Source organism: Gobio gobio, assembly GCF_949357685.1.
Source record: "Gobio gobio genome assembly, chromosome: 20".
In the NCBI taxonomy this organism is placed as follows: Eukaryota; Metazoa; Chordata; class Actinopteri; order Cypriniformes; family Gobionidae; genus Gobio; species Gobio gobio.
The window spans coordinates 45747475-45766399 of NC_137113.1; the positions used below are offsets into that span (position 1 = coordinate 45747475).

The 18925-nt window shown below is 38.9% G+C and overlaps 1 protein-coding gene and 1 long non-coding RNA gene across 6 annotated transcripts in view; one reads left to right on the forward strand and one right to left on the reverse strand.

The window, feature by feature from the left end:
• Window positions 1–18925, reverse strand: part of LOC307117027 — a 527365-nt gene that overhangs the window by 232245 nt on the left and 276195 nt on the right. The window lies entirely within an intron of this gene.
• Window positions 1–18925, forward strand: part of mapk8b (mitogen-activated protein kinase 8b) — a 33262-nt gene that overhangs the window by 10683 nt on the left and 3654 nt on the right. For 2 of the 5 annotated variants that reach the window (XM_079801666.1, XM_079801665.1), the window contains exons 5-11: window positions 2047–2185; window positions 6167–6332; window positions 7070–7141; window positions 13033–13215; window positions 15999–16123; window positions 16302–16365; window positions 16550–16627. In XM_079801666.1, the coding sequence (XP_079657792.1) occupies window positions 2047–2185; window positions 6167–6332; window positions 7070–7141; window positions 13033–13215; window positions 15999–16123; window positions 16302–16365; window positions 16550–16627 (827 nt within the window). Of the gene's footprint in view, window positions 1–2046; window positions 2186–6166; window positions 6333–6765; window positions 7218–7823; window positions 8043–13032; window positions 13216–15998; window positions 16124–16301; window positions 16366–16549; window positions 16628–18925 lie in introns of those variants that run through there. The other 3 variants (XR_013815396.1, XM_079801668.1, XM_079801667.1) reach the window with 3 other exon arrangements.

The following is an 18925-nucleotide window of genomic DNA, read 5'->3' on the forward strand; positions in this document are numbered from 1 at the left end:
AGTGATAAGATCATGTCAGCCGTGTGGTCATTCTTGAAGCAAAAACAAGCACATACATTGCATGTATTGTTATTTATATTGACCGTTTTTAAGCTGCCTTGATTTTGTGAATGTAGAGAAGGACGTGACCGACAACATAGGGAGAGGCAGGGTTTTCACAACAAAACTAGCCAAAAATAATCGCGTCTCCCCACTCTCTAGCGCACAGCAGCAGAAGCCTCCTCCAGGTCCTAGTGTCCGGCCCTCTAAAATGTTATATATATGTAGAGGGGGGTGCTGTTGTTACAGTAATAAAATGAAAAGTAGAATACACAAATAAATTGAAGTTACTTTTTTTCTGAATAAATAAAGCAGTAATGATGTCAAATCACAAACATGACACTGTTTCAAATTAAATACTTGTATATACAGTTTATTAATCTGTAATAAAATTTTATGAAATGGATGATGACAAATAAGCCAAGGAGCACTAAAATAATTGTATATTTTTTTTATTTGAAGCTAAAGACAGCATCAACTGATGCCATGCCACCCCCACTTCATAGGCACAAACATTAAATCCAAAAATAAAATATTTAGATTACAACTGAATCTGTCTGGGATGAAAAATCACTGACTTTATTATTATTATTTTTAGAGAAAATATACTCTTATTATAAAAATAACATTTATTTATCTTTAACAAGTATCCTTTTAGCAAGGAGACATCAGAAATCTGAAACCAGAATGAAAAAAAAAATGTTTTTGCTCAAAATGGTGGTTTCCAAACAAAGGGAAAAAATAAACATATAACGGTATCGATATAGGCATCGGCCAAAATGAGTTGAAAAATATCGGCATATCGAATATCGGCAAAAATCCAATATCGTGCATCCCTATCTTTTACAAATTAAGCATCTCTAGCTGATTAGAGTTAAATAAGAGGCGATCTGGCGTTGGAATGCGTTTCTGAAATCATGCCGAGTGCTTGTGGCCGCTGTTTTCAGTATCGTTAGTTCGTGCACAGACTAGCGCTTCAATCGATTGCTGTTGCGGAGACTTTATTCGTTCCGTTGAAATCACAAAATGAAATGCACCCAAATGTGTCCCTGTTCTTGATATACAATCACTGATTAACATCTTTGGTTTTAATGAGAAAATAAATCAACTATACAATGGCGGATTAGAACCCAGAACCTCTGGCACGCTTAACAAAAATTCTACAACTAGACCATCAAGCTCACACACACTCACAGCGGATCAATGTATTTATTCACTAACATAAAGAATCTCTGGCTTACAAAATATTGTGTTGTATAGCAGATGTAAGGATGAAACCATCCCATTTCTGGACATACACACACATACTCCTATCGCAGATTAATTTATTGACCTGAAGGAGGGGTTCTGGCAGACCAATCACAGCGCTTGCGGTTTGCGTAGAATTGACGTGATGTTACATTTTTGGAGAGGTGGACGTCAGGGTACACGTGACGCAGAAGTATAAATTGGCCTTAAACTAAAGAGCAGAAAGTTTCTCCGTATTCGACTGCAAGAAGAACTGCAGCGCGTCACATAAATGAACCGAAACTCAGCATATACATTCCTCACAGACATGAGAAATAGGCCTATAGAAAGCTTGAAATATCTATGTTTAAACAAACCAATTCAAATTGAAAATAAATACAAGGTCTTTTGAGGTAATGTAATCTTGTTAAAACAGAAAAATACATTTGGAATAGAAAAAAGTATCGTTCAGGAACCGGTATTGAAGTCACGGTATCGGTATCAAATTATTTTTTTTAACGATACCCAGCCCTCAAGACACCTAATATAAGTTTGGCCTTGGATTCATTCGAATAGGTTAAATAAAGAGGTGTTAGAGCTGTGAGTGTCACATATATGAAAGAAATCGGTCTGTGCGATTAATAAACTTACCACAGAAGCGCACACACGTTCGTCATATTTGGCAGAACTCACCCATATAAATCTGTGTGTAATGTATGTGCATATATGCTTGTTTATTTGTGGGTTCCTCATGTCTTTACCTTCGTCTCCTATCCTCAGTTATCTGGTGATGGAGCTGATGGATGCAAACCTGTGCCAGGTCATTCAGATGGAGCTGGACCATGAGAGACTCTCCTACCTGCTTTATCAGATGCTCTGCGGCATCAAACACCTACATGCTGCCGGCATCATACACAGGGTACACACACACACACACACACACACACATTCTACATAGACAGCTACCTCCTAAGGCAGAATCTCCACAGGTTACTGGCTTTGAAATGCTTCAGTAACGGTCACTTCTGTGCGTCACAGTAAAAGCTCTCCCACGCGTAAAGCACAAAAAGACTTAATACTCAGTTGTTGTCAATTAGGGGGTTGAACAACTTCAGATTTTTTTACAGTCGACATTTATGTGATGAAAGTCGAATCAACGTCGACTAATCGCTGATGACGTCATTAATGAACAAATAAGCCTGAACATCGAGCTGAGACAAGGGCTCTGAACCGGTTCAAGGAACGAAAACGAAAACCGGAAACGAACGAAATTTTAAGAGGAACAAAAACGGAAACAAAATCAAAATCAATTTGAATCGTTCTGAACAGAAAAGTTAATTTGAAATGACCATTAACCGGTTAATAACGTTATTTTATCGTTCTCTTTAATATTTTAATTTGGCAGTGACCAATCATGAATTGAGTAGCTACAGCATGTGACGTTGGCGGATCAAGCGTGAGTGAAATGTCATCTATGAATCTACCGGTAACGCAAGTCAGTGTAGAGCGCACGCATTTTCATGCCTCAAGTACATTTCTTTCCCCGCTGAGGTCTACAATGAAAGCGCAGGTATTGGAGGACATTCTTTTCGTATGTTTAAATAAGCAGTACGGACTTTAAGCTCAAATAGACTGATTTAGGCTAGTTTATGGCTTATTTTGTTTAAGCCTGTCCAAGTAGGCTACTAGCATCTATCAAACATTTGTCCTATAGTCTTTCAGATTGCCAATACAGGACAGGTCAATGTTTTCTATATAGACGGCTGATGCTTCGTATTAAATGGGATGTTATATTGCATTAAATGATCGAGCTTTATTAGCTGACTGAATTTGATTATGGGATGCAAGGACGTTGCGCAGTGTTTGCTTTGAAATTACCAGTTGACGGTGCATTAAAAGAGCAATGGTTATCCAGTTTATTTATTCTTTATTCATGCAATTTTTAAAACAAGTCGTGTTGAAAAAAAGTTATGTACAAAGAATGTTATCACTCTTCTGAAAATAATTCGGCATAAGAGGCCACTTTAGATTTTCTAACGCTCCATTAAAACAGGTCCGCTGTTTATGCTTTGTAATTAATGCATGTATTTCTGGTTTTAAAAATGTTATGATATAAATATTCAAGTTTAATTACCATGCGTTATATTATTATTGAGTGAAAATAAGTCTATTTATACATATTTGTTTAAAGTATAGGCTAAATTAAAATAACGTTATTAACCGGTATTTTTTCATATCAAACCGTTTTCGGAACAGTAATGTTTATTGAGGAACGCAAAAACGGAAACGCTATAATATCGATTCTGCTCGGAGTGAACCGATTGATATTTTTTTCAGTTTTCAAGCCCTGGCTGAGACTCGAACGCAGGTTGCCTTTTGCAGAGCTATGGCATATGACACAGACTCCTACATAACAGCTTATTTTTATCAGTTCTTTTGTCTTTGGGTTGTTATATTTCACACACATTTCTGCTGGTTTTAAATCAGACTCAGATAAAGTAGGACAGTGAAGATTACGTTTATATTAGGGGTGTAACGATATATCGTTAAACGATATATCGCAATATAAAAATGTGACGATATGTATCATTGATGGAAACGATATGATTCGCAATATAGTTGTTTTATCCAAGGCTCAACTTGCTGTAGTCGGCCTATTTATAAGGTATAATACCCAAATTTACAAATGTAAATTCTGTCATCATGTACTCACCATGTCGTTTTTCGTTTAACTTCCAAACACAAATGAAGATATTCTTTATGAAACCTGAGGGATTTCTGTCCCTCCATTTAAAGTCCATTCCTCTCAAACTTAAGCCAAACCAATCGAGTGGTCTAATCCAAATCCAAGTCCTTCTGAAGAGACACGATGGTTTATGATGAACAGATTTACAACGATGTGCATACTGTAGTAAACACGGACATTCAAATGATTGCCAAAACAACACGAGAGTGAGTAAATGCAGAATTAAGATTCTTGGATGAGCGAAACATTTACAGTTTGAGTGGTCATTTTGACACGCTTTCTTGCGATTAGACCTGTCATTGATCATCTGAAGCTCATATTTAAAGCGGCACTCCTCAAAGTCAAAGCGCAAACATCATTTAAATAACCAGATCACATTTCATTTTAGTAGTATGATTATTCAAAGCATTTTAGATGGTTCATTCTTATATGTATAGTGCATTAATAGCGGGAGAGGCGGGACATAGCGAGCACCGGGAGAGAATGCTGCCTGCATTAAAGGGTCATGAAACCCTAAACCAAATTTTCTGAGATCTTAACAGAAGTATGTGTGTTGAACATCATGGAAGACAATGTTACCATCTGTTCGTTTTGAATGTGGGAGAAAACAACTACTTTTTGCTCTATTTTCAACTTCCCGGTTTAAATTTGTCTTCATGTCAATGTCATAGGATGTGACGTTTTCTCGTACTATAGTATGACTCATCGCTGTCTCATAATTATTCATGAGTCTGCGTGTCTTTGTCCTATGAGAAGACGCGTTGCTTAATTCATTACAGCACGCGCTTAATTATTCATGACAGCACGGCATGATAGGCATTTCCTGGCGCTTCAAACAGTGAGATTGCACACAGTACGTGAGAGATGCATTAATGGATCAAAACAAGCGTTTTTTCCCGCTCTGTATGAGTTTCTACATTGCCTACGTTCTCTTCAATACATCCTGAGTCTTCACACAAACGCCATTCATCCACACTGTGAGTGTTTAACCGACCAAATGGCTTATAAAAACTCCACAAAATAAGCCTCAAAAGTTATCAAAGGTATGCAACAGCGTGTTCATATATATTTTCGATGCAGAGAACAAATTGCGAATGGCTGTGCATTTAATTGTCCATTGAATTATAGGTGTCACAGGATATTTATGTATTTGTGTAACGGTGAGCTTACAAAGCCATGTGTATATTGTGTTGCGTGTAACTTAATGGTAATTTGCAGCATGCATTTGTGGGAATCTTTGATGCTTTTAATGAGAGCGAAATAAAATGTTCTGAATCAGAAGCCGTTGATGTGCTGTCAGTCTCCCCTCGTCCCCCTCCACTCCGCCGCTAAGCCACGCCCACTTTTCAAAACTGTGGTGAGAACTGACTGCTGCTGAAACTGGGGGTTTCATGACCCTTTAAAAGCGCAAGTAATGCGTGAGAAAAAAAAAAAGAAAGTTTCAGTGACATTATTACATTAAACAACTCTATATAATGTTGAATATAATGTATAGTAATGCAATGGGGGAATATTTGTGGGTCCTGATGATAATAATACACTAATAATAATAACAATAATATTATTTTAATAATAATAAAAAAGTAAAACAAAAAAACTATTCATTATTTTGGCTTCAAATATCGGGAAACGCATCGTATCGTGAGTTCAGTATCGCGATTTATATCAAATCGTGACATGAGTGTACGTTACACCCCTAATATTAATGCATTAGTGAGAGAACGATTGCGTGTGTATATAAATTATAGATGTGTATTAAATAAATAAATAAATCTAGAAAAATTTAAACGGACAACAAAGAATTTCTGAAAAAATAAAACATTTCATAGGGCCCTGTTATTGTAAATATATTGAATTAAATTGATACACATGCTTTTTTATTATTTAATTAAAAAAATCTTTAAAAATGGGAAGCACTGCATTTGGGAAAAATAAAACAGTCTAATAATGTTTTCAAACCTTTTATAAATTGTTGTTAAAGTCCATACGTTTCATGATTTAAATTCATTTTGGATTACTAAAATGTAATTTAACCATTCCAGAAAAGACAAATTAATGAATCAATTCAAATGGAAAAAATAGTTTCTAAACTGTACAGTGTGGATTCCTACCTGTGAGACATCTCTGCTGACCCTTGACCTCTTCCCTTCCCAGGATCTGAAACCCAGTAACATAGTAGTGAAATCGGACTGTACACTGAAGATCCTGGACTTTGGCCTGGCCCGGACGGCCGCCACCGGCCTCCTCATGACCCCGTATGTGGTGACGCGCTACTATCGTGCCCCCGAGGTCATTCTGGGCATGGGTTACCAAGCCAACGGTGAGTGCCAACCTGATGTCACTGCTTTGCAGCATGCCCACATAAAGGGTCCCAGAGCACCCTCCACACCATTCTGCTAAAAACAGCCTTGATCTCACCAAATGGCTGTGGTGTTTTAACGCTAAAAGCCTTTGAGGGATTCTTTTGTCCAGCTGAACTAGTTTCTGCATGCCCAAGCACTCGGGATGGGTTTGCCTGTAGCACTGAGCATTTAGAAAGGCATTAGTCACTGAGTCTTACTTGGGAAGTGGTTCACTGCAGTGCGTAAATAACAGATCAATTTGAAGGCCGAAAATGCTGACGTTTAGTCCCAGATGGTAGTGCTGAGGGATAATTGGCAGTGGGTCAAACTCTGAGAAAATCTCAACTAGTCGCGCTGCCCTTTTTGCTTTGCTTATGTCTTCTCTTTTTCCTCTATGCTACACTCGTGTAGTGGATATTTGGGCTGTTGGCTGCATTATGGCAGAGATGGTGCGGCACAAAATCCTTTTTCCAGGGAGGGATTGTATCCTTGTTCAGCCACTTGGATTTTGTGCTGTTTTGTGAAGAGTAGGGCTGTCTTGATCTGTTATGGATTATTGGCCCTGCCTGACGCACACTGAGATGTTTGCATGCACCTGTCACCTCTGTTGCATCCACATCAGTGCACCCTGTGATATGTGTGTGTGTGTGTTTGTTTTTCTTTTTCATTTGTGCGATTTTTGGCAGTTTAATTTGGTTGTCATTTCATTTTTCAGTTGATGTCTGGTCTGTTGGATGCATCATGGCTGAAATGGTCAGAGGTAGTGTGTTGTTTCCTGGCACAGACCGTATCCTTACCTGGTCGTCTTTACTGTCCCATTGTAAGTGTTTGTTTTTTTTGTTTTGTTATTTTACCCTTGATATGTGTTTTTTCATTGACGTGCGAGGAAATGATTTAATATCTGAAATGAACATCCAGATTAAATGCCTCGTTCATTTTAAAGGAACACTCCACCGTTTTTAGAAATAGGGCTTATTCAACATCTTTCCTACATTTTAGATATGTGGGCAAATGCATTTTTGTCTCAGTGCATGCACTGTTTTAGTTTGGCAGGGTCGCCGCTTACTTAGCTTAGCATAATGAATGGAATCCTATGTTGCCAGCTAGCATGTCCCGAGTAAAAGTGATCCAAAAAAACCCCCCACCTAATTACTTCTTGTGGCCTGCGTATTCACAACGAATACAAATATCGATGCAGATTAAGACTAGGCGATTTCCTAGGCAGATATTGACTTGGGACTATATTATGGGGAAGCACAGGCGAAGCACTGCTACTTGGGCGCAGAGATATCACGCAACACATGAAATCAAAGTTTGGGGATTTTATGTGTTGCGTGATATCTCTGCGCTGTCCCAAGTCAATATCTGCCAAACTAAAACAATGCATGCACTGAGACAAAAATGCATTTGCCCACATATCTAAATGTAGGAAAGATGTTGAATAAGCCCTATATCTAAAAACGGTGGAGTGTTCCTTTAAAAGAAGGTAAAAAACCCTTACACAGTGTCCTAATGTTTTCACAACACAATTAAAGGGTCAAGACAGTTTTATTTAGTTGCTTGGTTTCTGTTCGTCACTTTTCATTTTTCCCCTTGACCACAATGAAAATCTCGTTTGTCCAAAATCCACATATTTTAAACATCAATTTTTGTTTCATGCATTTATTACAGATACATGCAGAGCAGAGAAAAAAGTATTAAAAAATAAAATATTATACATATTACACATCATCTATAGCTGTTTATTTTGCACACTTATTTTATTTAATATAGATGATGGGCTTTTGGTTCGATAAACATGTGTACCAAGCGGTACCGAATGCAATCTTTAACAGTTAACACTAGGCTTGTTTTAAAGGTCCCATGGCATGGCATTTTTCTATTATTGTATAATGTTTCCTGAGGTGTACTTATATTGTTAGTATGATTTTTACATCATAAAATGTCATAATTTAGAAATAAAAGGCATTTTTTCTATACTGCTGTTTGCCCTGTGGCTAAATGCCCTGCTTCAAGAGGCGTGTCTGCTGTGAGGCTTCAGTAAAAACGCCCACTGTTGTGATTGGCTGACATCTTTGCATTTGAAATGAGCGGAGGGGGCGTGGTTTAACGAGGCATGAGCAGGCACGAGTCTGCCAGAGAGACGGATGGACCTGTGTTCACTTCACATCAGTTCTCAGCATGTCTCAGTTCAGGGTGAACTGTTGTAGTTACTAGAATATACTTCAGGTTATTAGTTTATTTCTAGTCGGAGGGGCTGTCACTCATGTCAGAAAGTTAGTAACTTTAGTAAATTATGGATCAGCGCTGACTCGAGACGCGAACCGTTTAGAGCGATTCAGTCCGATTTGGTGAACTGGTTCGGTTCACTAAAAAGAACCGGTTCAAAAGAATGATTCGTTCGCGAACCGGACATCACGGAGACGGAGACGGAGCGATTGCTAACAAAGTTATTTATAGTAACTACTGAGTTATGAGAGCGCTGTCAGTAAGCGCGAGTTTATTGTGTTTGTATCTGAGAGTTCTGAATAAACACGAGTCCCAGTCACGCCGAGTCCGTCTTCATCATTATTACCAACTTTGTAACACATGCAAAGTACCATTACAGCTGTCGAGATAAACGAGTTAGTAAGTATTGATTAAAGCATTATTTCTAGATATGTTCCAATCATATGAAAAGCGTCAGTTAGGGCTGCTCGATTATGGAAAAAATCATAATCACGATTATTTTGGTCAATATTGAAATCACGATTATGTAACACGATTATTTCACATGACTTTGGGAATGTGTTGTATTTATTAAAAATACACCTTTCAACAATTCAATTGAAATTGTAACATTTGTTGTACTTTTTGAACTATTAAAATAAATAATATTACATATATTCAAATCAAAGTATAAAAGTATTCACGTAAAAATGATAACCACAAATAAATAAGATCAACAATATGGTTCGGCTAGATATGCTTTTCAGGTACGTCTAACATTAGTTTTCAGGTACAGAAATGTATCAAATGTAAAATAACATTGCATATTTGAGTGCATAAATTAAAGATGAATCCTATTAAACTTACAAAAGCTATTCAATCCGGATCGGATATGCGTCGTCTTTATCGACTGTATAAAGTTCACTTAAGGCATATACAGACTATGTCTGCTAGAATACTCATCAAGATGGACATGTTGACATACGTTTTGTGTGAGTTTGTCCGTTCAAGAGCAAGACTTAAAAGAGAACTCAATATTTGCGCGCTGTGAGACGTGTGCGCGCTCTCGGATGAGCGCACAGAGACACATTTTCTCACTGCGCGCGGCTTCTCATTCACGTCTTCTGGCACTAAACCCGGGTGACGACGGTGAAAACGACTGGTCATATTCAAACATACGGCAGCACTCGCATGCATTGAACAAAGTTTACAAAGAGAGAATTATTTGAGAAATATGAGGGGGAAAAAAGGACGTTTACACGGCACCCCTGCTCTCGTCAGTTTTTGTTTCTTTATTAGATTGTCATAGGTCACTCTGTGTTTAATTTTCAAGTGGTTAAAAAAATTTGTGGTGTTCCCTTGCGTTGCAGCCACTACCATGTAGCAAATCTTGCACGTAGCATGTTTCTGCTCGTCGTCTGATTCCTCAAAGCCAAACTGTTCCCAGACAACGGAGTTGGTTTTGCCTTTTTTGCTCACCAAACGCTGCTGTAACTGCCCTCCTTCTGCCATCTTTACTCGCGCCGAGTTTTTAAATTCCAGCGGATGATATGCACACGAGACTCACGAACTGAGAGAGATTGTGGCTTCGGGAGGGGCGGATGAACGCGTGCGCGTTTCATTCAGAACGCAAGACAAAATAAGAGTGTTCTTGCAAAACTGAACATGGCAAAATAATCGTTTTTTCTCGATTGTACTATTTTGGTGATCGTTGGGAGGCGAAATCGAAATCGAAATTCGATTAATTGCACAGCCCTAGCGTCAGTGACGCACATTGAGTAACGTTACACAGCGCAAACAAAGACAACAGCAGTAATCGAATGTAATCCAGTTTATTGTGGGGAAAGCTGGCTAGCCTAGCCCAGATATGCTCACGCTTACCCTCCTTCTGCTTAATCTCACGCCGCGTTTGGTGCCTCCGCTGTGGGCCAGATGCAGTACTGGGGGTCGGGGATGTTGAAGGCCGAGCTTCGGCGTGTGTGAGGTTTATCTCTAAAGATGTGACTCTGCTGATGTTGAGCAGAAAAGACTATGCACATTTAAGAACAGATAGACGCGACGAGGACGTACAAAAACACTGACTCACAAGATAGAAAACACAAAAACACCGTTCTGTCGGGAGAGAGAGAAGCCGCAGTGTGTGCACGAATAATAAATAATTAGCTACACATAAGAAATCACTGATCACAGATCAGAAGGAACTGAAGAAAGACTTCTGTTTTCATTTGTACATCCAAACACTGAGAAACTGCCAGCGTTCACTCGTTCACAAGTAATGATCTCTCGAGCGTTTGCATGGGCGTGCCAGATTCTCTGGGCGGAGGAAAGGGAGGAAACCGTTCCTGCTTGGACGTCAAACCAGGAGACTTCAGGATTGGCTCGTCTGGCCTGTCATTTTCTCAAAGGCAGAGAAAGACAGCCAGAACTCGGTTTTACACCGATCAACATTTCTATCCACTTGGGGACAATATTCAGGCTAGGGGAACTCATATTAATGTTGAAATACCTCATAAAATGAAAAGTTCATGCCATGGGACCTTTAAAGGGTTACTTCAGCGATTTAGCATTAAAGGAATAGTTCACCCTAAAACAACATTTATTTTATGTTTATCTGTTCACCCCCAGGGCATCCAAGATGTAGGTGTCTTTGTTTTTTCAGTAGAACACAAATGAAGATTTTGAACTCCAACCGTTGCAGTGTGATAGTCGTATAATGTTGTGAATGGGGATATTTTAGAGTATGAGAGCAAAGAGATGAAAAACACATAGACATACGAATCCTTATTAAACCATGTGGCTCGTGGCGACACATTGATGTCTTAAGACACGAAACCATACCTTTATTGCGATAAATCGAACCGTATCTGTTTTTTGTTTTTTTTACCTCTTATCAGACGAATGTCATCTAGTTTTCCCAGCGCCATAACTTCCAGCGAATAAGGTAAAAAAACTGGCGTGATCAAAGATATATATATACGTAGATGCCTCATTCGACTGATCCGCGCAGGCACTAATGAGGAATCTATGTATATTTCTATGATCGCGCCGGTATTTTTAAATATGGATATTTTTCTTACACAAACGCATCGATTCGCTTCAGAAGGCCTTTATTGACACCCCGGAGCCGCGTGGAGCACGTTATTTGACAGACAGATGCATTTTTTATGGACTTCAAAAACTTTTTTGGTTCCAATATAGAGCAACTATTACTACTATAATAACGCTTGGATCAGCCTGGACATTTTTAATATAACTCAGATTTTATTCGTCTGAAAGAAGAATGTCATATACACCTCGGATGACTTGAGGGTGAGTAAATCATGGGCTAATTTTCATTTTTGGGTGAACTATCCCTTTAATCTTTGTATCAGTAGAAACCCGGTAGTATATTCAAATTATCATACTCCCCGCCCCCCTGCTTGTGTCTGTTCTTAAATGAACTCAATTATAACTAAAAGTTTCTTAAAGATAATGCTGTAAACTATATAGGGAGCCCTTACTCACACATTACTATAATAAAGGACAGAGCACAAACTATTTGCCTAAATTCAGCTGCTATTTATCTTTAGATATAATAATCAACACACAAAAAACACAGTGTGCAAACATGTCAACTTCACATAAGAGTTTTTGCATTAACTTCTAAATCTAAATAGTTGGTTCTCCAATTCATTGTTAAAATATTATCATTTATACACAGTGTCTGTCATGTTCATGACAGATTTATTTAAACATACATTAAATAAACAAGACATCACTAACAGGTTAATGAATATAATGAATATATCGGCTAATATTGGTCATATATTTAGTGAAAGAGTCCATCTCTCTTGTGAACTCACAGCTGTGGACACTGAATGACTTCTGAGGTGAATGTGATGCTACGTGACATACAAGCTGTTTTATTGACGTCTTTCCGCCGTTGAAACACTGATTGAGTGATTACACGACATATGATAATATGATATTAATTCATGTTTATTCTTTAGGAAGAGATGATCACGTTCACACGCGCGCCTCTGCTTGAACTGACCCGATCAGTCACGTCACGTTAAAGAGCGTCAAAACGGCATTTATCGTTCGAATTTCGTGATAAAATGGACTGAATACTCAATATGTTCGTGTGGGAACTCAGATTGAAGTGTGTTCTGAGCGTAAAACAAGCCGACTGTTAACTGTTAAAGATTGCATTCGCACCGTTAGACACGTGCACCGCACCGAAAGCCCTGTACCGAAACAGTTTGGTACGAATACGTGTACCGTTACACCCCTAGTGTATATGTATATGCATAATGTAACATTTTGAGTCTTTCTTAAATAATAAAGAGGTTAACTGCTTAAACATAATTTTAACTCAAAGTGAAACATTATATGTATATGGTTTGGAAGTCACCCAAATCTTAGTCAGATAAGAGAGAGACTTGATGATTTGCGTCCAGTCTGTAGTTTTCCTTAGCATGTAATCTGAAGATATCGACCAGTGGAACAAGGTGATCGAGCAGCTGGGCACACCGGCACAGGAGTTTATGATGAAGCTGAACCAGTCTGTGAGGACTTACGTGGAGAACAGACCTCGCTATGCTGGATACACCTTCGAGAAGCTCTTCCCTGACGTGCTCTTTCCTGCAGACTCGGACCACAACAAACTGAAAGGTGAGGGATACTTCTTCAATATTGCCTTTTATTGCTTTATAGTGCGGTTACACTGTAAATATTGATTTTAGAAATGGATTGCTGGATGTTTAAAGATGCAAATAGCAGATTTATGCAAACTCCTGACTGAATGTGCAACCATAAACTATTTGTTGCAAATAGTTTTTTTTATACTTACAGTATTACGATTTTCGAATATTCAGTCACGATTTTCGAATAGTCGCTTAGTTGATTTAATTATAGAATAGGTTGTGCGATTTTTGTCTAAAAAAACTCATGTTTTCGGTGCTGGTGTGGTGGTGACGCGTTCATGTAACCAGAGGGTGGCGCTGCCAATAACACACCTAAAATATGTCAATCAACTCTCAGGGTGTTTTATACTGGGCAGGTTTGCTACGGTCCGAGCGTGATTCTTCCCTGCGCCTCCGCAGTGTTGGTCTGGTTTCACAGTCAACTTGATGCTTTTGCGTTCATCTTACATCATCACAAACATGCACGGGCATGATAGAAAACAGAACGCGGGTCAATATATTGTTTTTTTTTATTCATTTGGTGCTGTTATGTGCAGCTGAGTGAAAGACACCTGGGTTTACCGTATTTGTGTCGCTTGAAGGCGGCTTTTGCTGCTTGCAGACAGACTCATTTGAGGAGACCGTGAATTGCCACACTCTTATAAATGCTGGGTTATTTCAACCCAAATTTGGGTCAAATATGGCATTTTTATGCTGCGTTCACACCAAACGCGAATAGAGCGTCAAAATGGCGTCTACCGCATCTAAATGGACGCTTGAACATTTTGAATTCATTTGCGCGTCCACAGTGAATTGGACGCGCGTATAAATTGAGCGTTTGAAGCAAAATAGACGCATGTTCAAGGCGCTCCGGGAGAAATATGTCATAAAACACCACTCTGCCTCTTTTCATTTTCATTAAAATAAATATTAAACATTAATAGCCACAAAAATGTGGTCCAGGCAACTCCTACATTATCTTCACTGCATGTATATTTAAATATCCTTAAAAAAATAAAGTTATGAAACTTCTCTTTGCCCTCAGTCAAAACGATTTGCAGACAACAAATTATAGATTCATGACACCAAAGATCGGCCGTTAGATCCACACAAGACGAGCCACTACAGGACATCAGAGCCAGCGGCAGACGGCAGAAGGACTGGCCGAGGAAAGGCTGCTCTCACCGGGGTTAATGAGCGCTGCGCGCCCGGTGATTGCCTGGAGCTCACAACTCCAAAAACACAAGATTAATTTTTTTTTTAATAAATAAACCACAGATTTGAGCTTAAACGACTATATTCTCACCTGAAAAAGTCTTAAAACTACATTTTGTGACACAATATTAGTATTTTTAAATTATGCAGGGTTTCTCATCACATCACATCATGACAGCAGCGAGCAGGCTCCTGATTGGTTAACGCGGCGCGAATTGACAGCAAAGTTAAATTTAAACTCGGGCGTCAGACGCGAATTCGCTTCAAATGTGTGAATGCACAAAAAGCACCAAATAAAATCACTCACGCGTATCACGCAAGACGCTCCATTCGCGTCACATTTGCAAAGTCCTTTCCATTGACTTAACATTGAAATCACTCGCTCCTGACACTCTATTCGCGTTTGGTGTGAACGCAGCATTTAGCACTCTATGCGTGAATACACTGCGGACTCGCTTACGCTCGTCTCTAAGGTAAATCATCAACATTATCATCCCTTACATGTATGTTATTGAACTAATGACATTGTAATTGGCTAAAACGCGTGTGCTGGTTACTTTTCTTCCTGAACAAGTGCACACCCGGGTGTTGCTTTCACATTCACATGAATCGTGGCACAGTTCGAGTGCAAACAAACTCAGGTTTTGGGTTCTCAGGTTCGGTACCTCATGCTCTGTATGACAGCTGTCACATTAGCATCATACAGATTGAGAGCCTGAATGGTCTCCCTCTCTCTCTCTGTTTATATATGTGTAGCCTATATATGCGTGCATGCAGGGGGAGGAGTTGCGATGTTTTTGAATAATAATCGAATAATTTTCAGCGATCATTGAATTTTATTTTTGCTTGAAATGGCCACCCCTACTACTGACTATCTACTGCGTTCTTAAGTGACAGGTGTATTTATTTAAATGAATTAATTCATGATAATAACTTTATTTTGTATAGCAACTTTTTAAAAGTTGCTTTCTCACAGCGCTTTACAACAAAGACAAAAAAAAGCAGAATATAATATTAAACCAGTAGTCCAATAGTTAAAACCAATAGCCAAGTATAAGCTATCCAAAAAAAAAGAAAATGTTTTATGAGATTTAAAAGTGCTGTTCTTTCAGCATTTTGCACCATTTTATGCCATTTCTAGATTAAAAAAACAATTACAAACCTAAAAATTAGGCCTTTTTTTGAAAGACTTGGGTGTTCTTGCTACTCCATTGCTCACAGCCATAAACTATTGGCTATATATAATAAAGGGTTGAACCTTTTTCAAATGTGCCACCTTTAAAAATATTTCACCACAGGAAACTGCTCATCAAGCCATTTCATGGGGCCTTTAACCGTGGTAAAATGACTGTAACCCATGCCTCACAGTAGCTTGTTGCCTTTAATTCACAATTACGCTTTGCTGAAGTCTGTTTCAATTTGGCTTCTCCAGACACAATGTTGTTTGTTACCCTTCATTAAACTCCCATCAAATTGCAGTAATCCAAGATCAGCATGATTGTCCATGGTGAATTTCCTCTCAATTCAGTTTCTGATTTAAATGCAATTATTTTGCAGCGAGCCAGGCGCGAGACTTGTTATCCAAAATGCTGGTAATAGATGCGTCGAAGCGAATCTCAGTGGACGAGGCCCTCCAGCACCCCTACATCAACGTGTGGTACGATCCGTCAGAAGTGGAAGCGGTAAGTGCTTCAGTGTTAATTATTTCTGCCCTGCGGCGGGGCGCTCGTTGACTTCACAGTCCAGATGGGAGCTTGCGCTGCATGAACTCTCCAGAGAGTAGGACTGATGGAGCGCATGACGTCTTATTTTCTTTTCCTTTGTGATGTATCTGATTGACATTTACCTGCTTGGTTTCAGCCGCCACCGGCGATCACGGATAAACAGCTAGATGAGAGGGAACACACAGTGGAAGAGTGGAAAGGTGCGGTTTTTTAAATGTCATTATTGTTGCTATTCATAATATTTAGTCTCTGGTGATTTCAAGATATGACAAACACAAATCTTGATGGACCCATAAAAGATTATTTGTAATAATTGTGTGACACTTACGACTCAAATGTGTCCTGACGTAATCTTCTGCTCCTCTGTGTCTGTTCCCTGATCAGAGCTGATATATAAGGAAGTGCTGGACTTGGAGGAGCGAACGAAAAACGGGGTGATCCGAGGACAGCCGGCCTCACTAGGTTAGTTTCCTCCTTGATTTATTGATTTAACTAGGCTTTTCACACCGTAGAGACAGAGCGTATTTAGGCCACGCCCACACCGGGGGGGGAAACAATCCAACGCTCTCCATTGACTTTGCATTGCGTGAGGCTACATCATTGTCATTTCGGACTTATAACAAAAAACAGAACAATATCTAAAAGCGGATATGTGACAAAGTGTACAGCAAAGAAGCTAAAAAACACAGAAATACGTTTTTATAAGCTGTCGACCCAAAAAAACGAGAGTTTAAGGAGACAAAAGCGGATAAAGGCAGTAAAACGTGACGCTTCAGTTGAAGAATGGGTACATTTTGGGATCCTGACACTGTGTGCAGTAAACATTTTGTCACTGTGAAGTCAAATATCCAAATGTAAGTTTTATATATTATATTTCCTGTCTCTGATTATGTTCCCCTCTAGTGTGTGTAATATAACGTTTCGCGCTCTGTCTCAATGGCCTGTATCCACTTTATTGTCCTTAAACGCTCGTTTTTGGGTCAACAGTTTATAAAAACTTCTGGGTTTTTGGTTGTGGGTTTTGTTTAGCTTGTCTGCTGTACACTTTGTCACATATCCGCTTTTACACATTGTTCTGTTTTTTGTTACAAGTCCGAAATGACAAGGATGCTGCTTCACGCAATGCAAAGTCAATGGAGATCGCTCGATTGTTTTCCCCCCCAGTGGGCGTGGTCTTAGATTATGACGCGTGCCGCTCTGTCTCTATGGTTAACCCTGGGTTAATTGTTTTTAACCCCAGGTTAAGATATGTTTAACTCCTGGATTATAAAGCTTTGCTCCGAACTAAATTTAGAGTTTGAAGAATTTACACGTGCTGTACGGGGAAGAAAATTAAATGTCTAACCGTATCAACAAATGTGCTAACTGAAGTCCTGATAAGAAAGTATTATGTTTACAAAATGTCCAATCCATCTTGTTTACTGTAAACATTCAAATAGGAACATCGACCCAAGGATTTCAAATGTACAAAAATCTCAGCCTGACTATGGTTTAATTTACGAACTTTGGTTTAATTCATGTATCTTTTTTATTAATTATTACCAATTTATTATCTTAATCAAAAATATTCCTTAATTCATTTACTTGATTTTGTTTATGGGCTCTACTAGAACAGGTTTTCCTGCTTGAATATTGATTATTTTCCTCATATTGTCCATTGTTGCAGCTCCTCTTTTCCTAGTCTGTCAGTTAACGCTCTGTTTAGTTCCTTTCTCTATGAAGCCCCTCCTTCTGAAAAGCACACTGTGCTCTGATTGGTCGCCTGGAGCAGTGTGTTGATTGGTCAGGCACTTTAAGTGTGTTTAGGAAATGTTCCGCCCCTTACCATAACCGCCAGTTTCAACACACTACTAACTAACTCAGTGTTTCCCAACCTTTTTTCAGTCAGGGCACCCTTTGAAAATGTTCTCCATTTTGTGGCACTCCCTCGCATACGTTACGCTAGGGGTGTAACGGTACAGTTTGCTCACGGTTCGGTTTGTATCACGGTTTTAGGTTCACGGTTTCGGTACGGTTCAGTATTTGCTTTGTTCAGGGAAAAAAGGACTACTGTCAAATAAAAATAAAGAAAATAATAAGAACAAATAATTTAAATACAAGCAGCAGCACAAATAAATACTATTGAGCAAAGATACTAATAAAATAAACTATGCTTTTCAGGTTTTTCAGGTACGTCTAACATTAGTTTTCAGGTACAGAAATTGATCAAATGTAAAACAACATAGCATATTTGACTGTATAAATTAAAGATTAATCCTATTAAACTTACAAAAGCTATTCAATCAAGAGCAGTGAGTGATGTCCTTGTCTTTTGTTTGACATTAAACAGACAGCAGTAAAGGCTACTGCCCCTTTAAGACCTAATGCTCGGATATGCGTCGTCTTTCTCGACTATTAAGTTTACTTAAGGCATATACAGACTATGTCTGCTAGAATACTCATCAAGATGGACATGTTGACATACTTTTTGTGTGAGTTTGTCCGTTCAAGAGCGAGACTTGAAAGAGAACTCAATATCTGCGCGCTGTGAGATGTGTGCACGCTTTCGGATGAGTACACAGAGACACATTTTCTCACAGCGCGCGCGACTTCTCATTCGCGTCTTCTGGCTCTACACCCGGGTGATGACGGCGAAAATGACTGGTCATATTCGAACATACGGCAGCACTCGCATGCATTGAACAAAGTTTACAAAGAGAGAATTATTTGAAAAATGTGAAGAGAAAAAAATATTCGAAGGACTTTTACACGGCACCCCTG